A 9,518-nucleotide genomic window follows, 5' to 3' on the forward strand; every position below is an offset into this window, starting at 1 on the left:
TGCACCTGCACACGCCCCAGCACCTGGTGAGTGAGCAGGCACAGGTGGTCGTGCAAAGGGCATGGGGTATGCCAGGGCCCAGGCCCTGATGGTTGGTTCGGGTGGCCACTAGAGAGGCCATATAACATAGTAGGTCTCACACACACTAACTCTGGAGCTAGACTGCTTGGGTTCAAATCCCAGCTCTACCTCTTGCCAACTGTGTGAGTGAATTCTGGCAAGTTTTCACCCTCTCTGAACTTCAGAGTCCTTTTTTGTAGGGATAATGATAATACTAGCCAGGCGCAGCGGCTCATGTCTGTAATCCTAGCACTTTGGGAAGCCAAGGAGGGAGGATTGCTTGAGGCCAGGAGTTCAAGACCAACCTGGCCAACATAGCAAGACGTGATCTCTAAAAAAATAAATAGGCCAGGCGAGGTAGCTCACGCCTGGAATCCCAGCATGTTGGGAGGCCGTGGAGGGCGGATCACAAGGCCAAGAGTTCAAGGCCAGCCTGGCCAACATGGTGAAACCCCATCTCTACTAGGAATACAAAATTAGCCAGGCGTGGTGGTGCATGCCTACAATCCCAGCTACTCAGGAGGCTGAGGCAAGAGAATCGCTTGAACCCGGGAGGCGGAGGTTGCAGTGAGCCGAGATTGCGCCACTGCACTCCAGCCTGGATGACAGAGGAAGACTCTGTCGTCTCGGAAAAAATAAATAAATAAATAAAGGCCAGGCGAGGTGGCTCCCACCTGTAATCCTGGCACTTTGGGAGGCCAAGGCAGGTGGATCACCTGAGGTTGGGAGTTTGAGACCAACCTGACCAACATGGAGAAACCTACTAAAATATAAAAGTAGCCAGGTGTGGTGGTACATGCCTGTAATCCCAGCTACTTGGGAGGCTGAGGCAGGAGAATCACTTGAACCTGGGAGGCAGAGGTTGCGGTGAGCCGAGATTGTGCCATTGCACCTCCAGCCTGGGCAACAAGAGTGAAACTCTGTCTCAATCAATCGATCAATAAAATATGTAAAAAAAAATTATTTTGGCCGGGCATGGTGCCTCACACCTGTAATCCAAGCACTTTGGGAGGCCGAGGCGGGTGGATCACGAGGTCAGGCGTTCAAGACCAGCCTGGCCAACATAGTGAAACCCCATCTCTACAAAAATAAAATAATTAGCTGGGCATGATGGCAGGTGCCTGTAATCCCAGCTACTTGGGAGGCTGAGGCAGGAGAATCGCTTGAAGCTGGAAGGCGGAGGTTGCAGTAAGCTGAGATTGTGCCACTGCACTCCAGCCTGGGGAACAGTGTGAGACTCCGTGTCAAAAAAAAAATTATTTTTAAAAAATGATAATGCTTACCTCATAGGGTTACAAAAATTCAGCTGGTGTGAGACGATGCATGGAAGTCTGAGTACAGTGTCTGGCTCATGGTTAGGGCTCAAGAATGTTACTAAAGTGACTAGAAAATAGTTCGAACTCCAGGGGGTGGGCATGAGAGGGAAGCCTTGCCACCCAAGTAGGAACTGGGTATAAGGGCCAGGTGTGAACCCAGAGTATGGGCTGGAAGGCATAGATTGATGGTGATGGGAATGTCACCGGGTAGAACAGAATAGTGGGAACTGTCCATGGGGCTGGCCACAAGTAAGGGGTTGGAGGAAACCCCATGAGTCAGCCAGGTCCAGAGCACTGGCTTCTGTGCCCACCATCATCACAGAAACTCTCTGGGGTCCCATGCCCATTTGGAATGCCCCCTTCTTTTTTCCTCATGCCTCCCTTTCCGATTTACCATGTCCTGTTCTCTTGAACCCCCTGCCTGTTCCTGGTGACTGAACCACCCTTGCAATGTGTTCCCTGTTCCGCAGTCTCACAGCCCCCAGTGCCAGTGTTTGTCCCTGAAGTTCTTCCTCCATCTCAACCCTCTCCCTCTTTCCAGTCTTGCACTTCTTCCTCGACGGCCGCTGGGGTGCAAGCCGAGAGCGGCTGGCCATCAGCAAGGACCAGCGAGCAGTACGGAGTGTTCCAGGGCTGCCCCTGCTGCTGGCTGCTGACCGGCTGCTGACCGGCTGCCACCTGAGTGTGGATGTGGTCCTGGGCAACGTGGCTGTGACCCAGGGCCGCAGCTACTGGGCCTGCGCTGTAGACCCAGCCTCCTACTTGGTCAAGGTGGGCGTCGGGCTGGAGAGCAAGCTTCAAGAAAGTTTCCAGGGTGCCCCCGATGTGATCAGCCCCAGGTCAGACCCCTCTGGAAGGGATGGAGTATGGGGGTCCTGGTGGAAGTGAGGGGCGCGGAAGGGGTGGCAAGCGGAGCACAGACTTGCTAGGGTGGGATGGGAGGGGATTAGGAGGAAGTAGTTGGAGTATGGAAGCCAGGCTGGGAGGCCTGTGGCCAGGAGAGGCATGGGCTCAGCAAAAGGGCTTTTGAGGACTGATTTTCAGAGCGTGGTGTGTGGTCAGGGAAAGGGATGATAGAAGAGGGAGCCATCTCTGCTTCCTTCCAACCATCTGCCACTCTGGACCAACACACCATCTCTCCAAGCATCTGTATCTCTCCAAGCATCTGTATCCTTTCTTCCTAACACTCCATTTCCAACATCCCTTCTCCGTAAAACCTTTGCTCTCCAAGACCTCCTTCACCCATATCTTAAAATTCTTCCCTTAGCTGGGCACCGTGGCTCACGCCTGTAAACCCAGCACTTTGGGAGGCCGAGGCAGGCAAATCACTGGAGGTCGAGAGTTCAAGACCAGCTTGACCAACATGGAGAAACCCTATCTCTACTAAAAATACAAAAAAAATAGCACATGCCTGTAACCCCAGCTACTCGCGAGGCTGAGGCAGGAGAATCACTTGAACCTGGGAGGTGGAGGTTGCGGTGAGCCAAGATTGTGTCATTGCACTCCATCCAGCCTGCGTGACAAGAGCAAAACTCCTTCCAAAAAAAAATATATATATATATATATCTTCCCTTAAACATCTCACCTCCATAACCCTCCTCTCCCCAACTCCCTATTTAAAACTCTCCCACTAATGCTTTTCATCCTAAGCCTTCTCCTCAGCACTCTATCCCCCAACACCTTATTTCTTCAAAATGCTTTCCCCCCAACACAAATCCCCTCCTAAACCCCATTGTCCCCAACCCTGCATCCCTCTAACACCCTTCATTTGTGACACCAATCCACCCTCATCTCTCTCCCGACACCCACCTTCCCAACATCCTTTCTCTTCTTAGTCACTAATTTCGGATTCTTCCAATGTCCTCTCATCCTCAGAACCATCTCCCCAGCATGATTTCCCCAACACCATTTTTCTCGACGCCTTTTCACGTGCTATACCAATGCCATGTCTTTCCCGTCCCCCCAGCCCCTCTTGCCAATGTGCTTTCCTCTCAGCGCTCTCTTTCCACCAAACCCAAACTCCTGAGCCTATACTCTAACCCCTGCCTCTTCAGCGTTTTCTTCTCAACACCCGAAATCCATCCCTTCAACTTCTTGCTCCTCAACATTCCATCCTTCCAGCGTCTCCCTCTGGTACCTCATCTGTCACTCCATCCCTCAACAATCTCGTCCCCAACACCCGCTTCTGCAGGTACGACCCGGACAGCGGGCACGACAGCGGTGCCGAGGATGCCACAGTGGAGGCGTCGCCGCCCTTTGCTTTCCTAACCATTGGCATGGGGAAGATCCTGCTGGGGTCGGGGGCAAGCTCAAACGCAGGGCTGACAGGGAGGGACGGCCCTGCAGCGGGCTGCACAGTGCCCCTGCCGCCCCGCCTGGGCATCTGCCTGGACTACGAGCGGGGCCGGGTTTCCTTCCTGGATGCTGTGTCCTTCCGTGGGCTCTTGGAGTGCCCCCTGGACTGCTCAGGGCCTGTGTGCCCTGCCTTTTGCTTCATTGGGGGTGGCGCAGTACAGCTCCAGGAACCAGTGGGCACTAAGCCTGAGAGGAAAGTCACCATTGGGGGCTTTGCCAAGCTGGACTGAGCCTTCCAGGCCCCTCATGCAGACCTGGGGTCCTCCTGGGCCCTGGCCCCCAAACCTCTTGGCGCCGGGTTGTTGCCGCCTGGCAGATTCTCCCCTAAACTCTCCTACCATGTGGCCCTGCCCCTTTTCCCGTGTCTGTGTCTTCCCACGGTTTTCTCTTGACCCAGGGGCTCTCTTCTGCCCACCTCTCTGGATGGCCCCCTTTCTCTCTATTGCCTGTTAGCCAGGCCCCCACCCCCACTGAGTCTGCCCTATGACCTGCCTTTGGCATGTTACCCAAGCTATGGAGACAGCCCCTTCTCCATCCCTGTCCTGTGCCCCCCAGGCTGATTGGGCCGGGCACCTGAAACACTGGGCATGATCTCCAGCTCTGCCCTTGCCCTGCCAAGCTCCCTGCCCTGTTGATGCTGAACTACAGCCTTGGGACAGGCAGACTTTGGGGCTGGAAGCTGTCCAGGCACTCCTGGTGATGGGAAGGGGACCCTGTCATCCTGCTTTATTTATTTGGGTCCCGACCCCCCGCAGCTGCATGCCCCTTACGTCCCTCTTCTCCCTCTTGCATGCTTTTACCTGTCCCGCACCCACACCAATGTGCCAAGTCTCCCTTGGGGACCCAGCTGAGTCTGGGTGTTCCCATTGGGTTTGGCCAGGCAAGGCCTCTGGTGCCCACTGCCGTCCTCCTGCAGTGGGCTCTGCTAGGCCTGTGCTGAGCAACAGCTGTTATTGTCATGGTTTATAAATAATAAACTGTGATGCCAGGCACATCTCTGCCTTCCCTGAGCACAGTCATTCCTGTTAGTTTCTGTGCTGGGTGTGGTGGGCGGGAGGGAGCAGGGTGCTAGGCTGTGGTTCTGGGCAGGGGCAACCAAAGGATCTGGTGCCTGAGGGAGGAAGGCCCCAGGCTAGGCGCTCTAAGCCTCCTGCCACACGTGTCCTGGCCCTGCCTGAGCCCACCACAGCTGCCAGGAGACATAGCTCTCTGGCTGCTGGCAGCAGGCCCCAACCAGGGCATCCGGGCCTGCCCTGCACCACCAGGCCCTGGGGGAATGCGGTTGAGGGGACAGGCAATGTGGCTGGGCCCAAAGGGATCAGGGAACCAGAACCACTTCCCCATTCCCAGGGTGTTGTGGAGCCCACCCCAGGGGCAGCAGGCTGGTGGGGCAGCCGGGGTCAGGGACGGGGCTGGGCCTGGTGCCAGCGCCTGGATCTGACCCAGCCTCTGCTTATCTCAACCCTGTTGACTCTGGGCTGTTATCACTGCCCAAGGATTTACTTCACACTCGGACAGCTAAGAATAGAGCCATCTGGGGGCACTGTGCCAGGGGGCAAGGAGGGCATGGGCCAGGTGAGGAGAGGGGAGAGCCACTGTTACACAGATCCCAGTCTCGGAGCCCAGTCACGCTAGTCCTCCAAAACCCGCCTGGGTTTCGTTTCCTCCTTCCGCTTGTGCTGCCAGGGTTAGCCAGAGGTGGCTCCTCAGGCCACCCCTACATCCCAACGTCACCTCCTCCTCAAAGCTCCTGCTTCTCAAACAAACCCGCTCCTTACCGCCTCCTGGCCTCCCTGTCTCCTCCCCCAGGCCTCTCACACACATTCTGACTGCCCTGCTGCCCACGGGCCACAGATGAAAGATCAGAAGTTGGCGCAGCGGGAGGCCACGTTTTATTCAGTCCTGTTCAGGTCCCCTGCTATCTCCGGGCTCTCTGGGCCAGTCCTCGTGGGAGCCCCCACTGCAACACTTCCCAGGCATAAGCCCTCAAGGGCCCACATGAGCTTCCACAGACCGAGAAGGGTCCGAGAACTTGGTGGGGCCTCTGAAGAAGGCTGTGAGCAGCCCACCTGAACTCCCAGCTCACCAGCCCAAAATAGGGTGCAGGGGCTCTGGCCCTGAAGAACCTGAGTGGGGTGGACTGGCACTGGCTGGCCACTCAGCTCAGTAGGCGACGTGCCCCTACAAGTTGGCAGAAGTGGCTGCCACTGCTGGGTTTGTGTAAGAGAGGCTGCTGCCACCATTACCTGCAGAAACCTAGGTGGAAGGAAAAGAGATCCAGGGTGAGGAGCAGAAGGTACCTCCTAGAGCCCCTGGATGCCACACCAGGCTGGGGTAATCAGTCCAGGGTCCTGGCCAGCTCTCAAAGGGCTTATTCAGAGAGAGCACCTGCCACCCCACCAGCCGGTGACTGTAAACAGGGCTGCCCTCCTCCCTCTGCTCTCCTTCACTTCCTCTCCTTGGCTCTAATCAGCCACTTTGTCCCTCCATTCTCTGCTGTTCCAGCCAAAGAAGGTGTGTAGGGGTGTGTGTGTGTGTGTGCGTGTGTGTGTGTGTATCTGTGTCTTTGTAAAACTGAGAGAGGGAGGTCTCCAGGAGGAGGAAAATAGGAGCAAGAAAAATAAACTCCTCTCTCCTCCCCAACCTGGAGTGGTTTTCCACCCTCAGGTGGCTGCAGTAATTATTTACTAGGTGCCACAGAGAAAAGCCAGGAGAGGAAGGAGGGAGGGTTCCTTGCTTCCTTGAAGCTCCCAAGAACCCCACTGGCACCCAGGCTCACCTGGTCTGCTGACACTTCTTCCTCTACCTGGGAAACCTCCCCCTACACCAGCCTTTCTCGGTCTACCCTCTATTCCTAGGAGATGATTAGGGGCACAGGGGCTCACCCCTGTGACTCCTCAGGAAGGGCTCCCCGGGCATAGTGCTCTACCCATTTTGCCTCCGGGTGCAAAAAAACCAAAACAAAATAAAACAAAACTGCTGCGGTGGCACCAGTTCAGCCAGGGCCAGCCAGCATGAATGTGGACAGCCAATGCTCTTTTAGGAATTCTGGTAGTGGGGCCACTCCCTCTTGAGGGCCCCTTTCTTTCATGGTCTCCTCCCAGGCCTGTCCCCCAGAACTCCTCTGACCTCTGCCCCCCATCCTTGCCAGGTCCTCCTCTGCTCACTTCATGCCACTTCTCACCTCTTCCAAGCTCTTTGGGTTTTCCAAGTACCCCCTTCAGAATCCTTGCCCAGCCAAAGCCTCTGCCTCCCCCGGCCTGTGGGGCCCAATCTCACCTCCTCATAGGGGCTACGATTGGTACTGCCAGGGGGCACATAGCGCCCATGGGTGTGGTAGGTGGGGTACTCGCTCATAGGATGGTAGGCATCCCGGGCGGGAAAGATGTCCAGCTGCCTATAGTTCTTTTGGCGGCACTGACAGACAGCCTGGGGAAATAGGAGGTTATGGCAGACCACGGAGTGCCTTCTACCGGCCGGGGTGGGGAGGGCACTGATCAGGGCCAGGGACTGCACTCACCAAGGCAATGAAATAGACGATGGCCAGCACAACCAGAACACAGACCAGCACCAGGAGCGCAATGCCCCAACCTGGCACCCCAGCCCCGGACTGGGCAGAGAAAGGAAATGGCACATCACGCACTAAAAGGAAAAGCAGTGGTCAGGGCAGTCTCCCAGAGGAGGTGCCCCTCTAACTGCCAGCACTAAGGAAAGAGTGGGGAACCAGACACTGGAAGGAGAGGGGCCCCAGCATGGTGCTGGGCTGCAGCCAGGGAAGTAGCCTCACCGCTGATGTCTGAGATCATCAGGTTATATCGAGAGGCTGCTTCCGTTTTACGTTGATTGAACTGTGTCTCCACGTCGTGGACATTGGTGGTACCTTCTCGGAAGACCAGAGTCGATTGTACCACCACAGATCCTGGCCTGGTCACAGGGAAATGAGCACTTCAGCCACGGGTCCCAGCTCTGGCTCAGGACTCTCCCCCAACCTTGAGTGCACCAGTCCCTCCTTATAGTCATGACCAACACCCACCCTCCAACCACCACACTGATTCCACACCCAGAACTATACCTGAACTTAATATTGGAGAGGCCCAGAAAATCCCCTTGTTTATAAATCTGCAAAAACTGGGGTGAGAGGGAAAGGACTCAGGCTTGATGCAAAGGGTGTGGACAGTTCTGATGGCTGCTTCAGGGGAACATGGGAAAGGAAAGGCTGATACTCACCAATTCAGAAATGTCTCTCTGCAGCTGTTGGTAGTAGTTGGTGCTGGGATCTTCCAGAGAGGAATTAAACTGAAGGTTTGAAATGTGAAAAGACAGGAAAAAGAAAGAGACCCCAATAGACAACTGGGGAGAAGTGCTGTGATTGGAGGAGGTGAGAGGAGGTACTGTGCTATGGTGAGTGCTACTGGCGTCAGTCTTGGTGCTGTGGCTGGCAAGGGTGGTAGGAGTATCAGAGTGGTGGCTGGGAATTGAGAATGGAGTGCTCTTGCTGGCTGGGGTGGTGGTAGTCCTGGCAAAGGTGCTGTTGTGCACCAGAGTGGAAGCTGAGCCTGATGCAGAGCCTGAGGCCAAGGTGACATCGTGGGCTAGGGGAGCAGTGGAGCCCAAGGCCGGCCTGGTGTCCGGGGCCGAGGTGACATCGTGGGCTGGGAGCGCGGTGGAGCCCGGGACTGCACTGGCATCCGGGGCCAAGGTGACATCGTGGGCTGGGGGGGCGGTGGAGCCCGGGGCTGCACTGGCGTCCGGGGCCGAGGTGACATCGTGGGCTGGGGGGGCGGTGGAGCCCGGGGCTGCACTGGTGTCCGGGGCCGAGGTGACATCGTGGGCTGTGGGGGCGGTGGAGCCCGGGGCTGCACTGGTGTCCGGGGCCGAGGTGACATCCCGTCCCAAGGTGATAGTCGAACCTGTGGCTGGTTCCATGTCCAGGGCTGGGGTGACATCCTGTCCCTGAGTGGTGGAGGAGCCTGAAACGGGGCTGTGGCTGGAGAGTACACTGCTGGTCATACTCACAGCATTCTTAGTAGAGATGGGCATTGAACTTCTTTGGGTAGCCGAAGTCTCCTTTTCTCCGCCTGGGGTAGAGCTTGTATGACCAGAACCTGTAACAACTGTTGTGGGTTCAGGGGCCGTGGCAGCTGTGATAAGTTAAAGTAATAGGGTTGGGTTGGAAGAAAAATAAGAGCAAGAAGAAAATATAAGCTCTGGCCACCAGAGAAATAATACCAGGAGGACTGGGGAGTGGGCAGCCTCAGCAGCCCCTGGGTTGGCTGTCTCCTTCCTTGCAGCAGCCTCCTTCTCTCTGCCTACAGGCCTCGGCTCCTGGCCCCTGCATTTCTCCCCTCTTAAGCCTTCCTTCTCCCTACTCCCTTCCCCCTAGACTTCTCTTCAGGACATTTGCTTGCCCCTGGCACCCACTCTCAGGGTTGGGGGCATCTCTTCTCAGCCTGTCCTTAGCCTCTCCCTCCTTCTGGCACAGACAGGGCAACCTCTGTCTGCAATTCTTGCCTTTCATGGTGCCATCTGCCAGGGAGCGAAACCCACAGAAAGGCCACGAAGACCACCTAAGCAGGGCAGCCCACTCCCCACCTTGTGCCCCTCACCTGTAAGCACTGTGAGGATCAGGAGCAGGAAGAAAGGAGACTGGGTGCCTGGTGTCATGGTGGTGGTGAACTGGGTGGGGAGAGGGCAGAACAGACTCAGGCAGGCGTTGCTTGAGAGGTGGAACGGGCACAGGCGCCTGCTGCTTTATACCGGTCCCCCTGGCCCCCCTCCCCCCTGCCC

The 9,518-nt window shown here is 56.5% G+C and overlaps 2 protein-coding genes across 10 annotated transcripts in view; one reads left to right on the forward strand and one right to left on the reverse strand.

Moving 5' to 3' along the window:
• Positions 1-4,742, forward strand: part of TRIM46 (tripartite motif containing 46) — a 12,771-nt gene extending 8,029 nt beyond the window's left edge. For all 3 annotated transcript variants that reach the window (XM_017867782.1, XM_017867781.1, XM_017867783.1), the window contains exons 9-10: positions 1,918-2,215; positions 3,568-4,742. In XM_017867782.1, the coding sequence (XP_017723271.1) occupies positions 1,918-2,215; positions 3,568-3,961 (692 nt within the window). In that variant the 3' untranslated portion in view covers positions 3,962-4,742. The remainder of the gene's footprint in view (positions 1-1,917; positions 2,216-3,567) is intronic.
• An 858-nt stretch (positions 4,743-5,600) lies between these two features.
• On the reverse strand, positions 5,601-9,477 carry MUC1 (mucin 1, cell surface associated). 7 transcript variants are annotated; one of them, XM_017867790.1, is made up of 7 exons: positions 9,338-9,477; positions 8,748-8,845; positions 7,959-8,008; positions 7,804-7,859; positions 7,252-7,373; positions 7,011-7,160; positions 5,601-5,987 (listed from the first exon to the last, which is right to left on the reverse strand). In XM_017867790.1, the coding sequence occupies exons 1-7, from the start codon at positions 9,393-9,395 to the stop codon at positions 5,913-5,915; spliced, it is 609 nt and encodes a 202-aa protein (XP_017723279.1). In that variant the 5' UTR covers positions 9,396-9,477; the 3' UTR covers positions 5,601-5,912. The 7 variants fall into 7 exon arrangements, with proteins under 7 accessions (XP_017723279.1, XP_017723278.1, XP_017723277.1 ...); XM_017867789.1 differs by having other exon boundaries at positions 8,748-8,872; positions 9,338-9,476; XM_017867788.1 differs by lacking the exon at positions 7,959-8,008 and adding an exon at positions 7,519-7,655 and having other exon boundaries at positions 7,804-7,850; positions 9,338-9,475.
• Between the last annotated feature and the right edge of the window lie 41 nt (positions 9,478-9,518).

This window comes from Rhinopithecus bieti, unplaced genomic scaffold (genome assembly GCF_001698545.2).
Source record: "Rhinopithecus bieti isolate Rb0 unplaced genomic scaffold, ASM169854v2 scaffold_4129, whole genome shotgun sequence".
Classification (NCBI taxonomy): domain Eukaryota; kingdom Metazoa; phylum Chordata; class Mammalia; order Primates; family Cercopithecidae; genus Rhinopithecus; species Rhinopithecus bieti.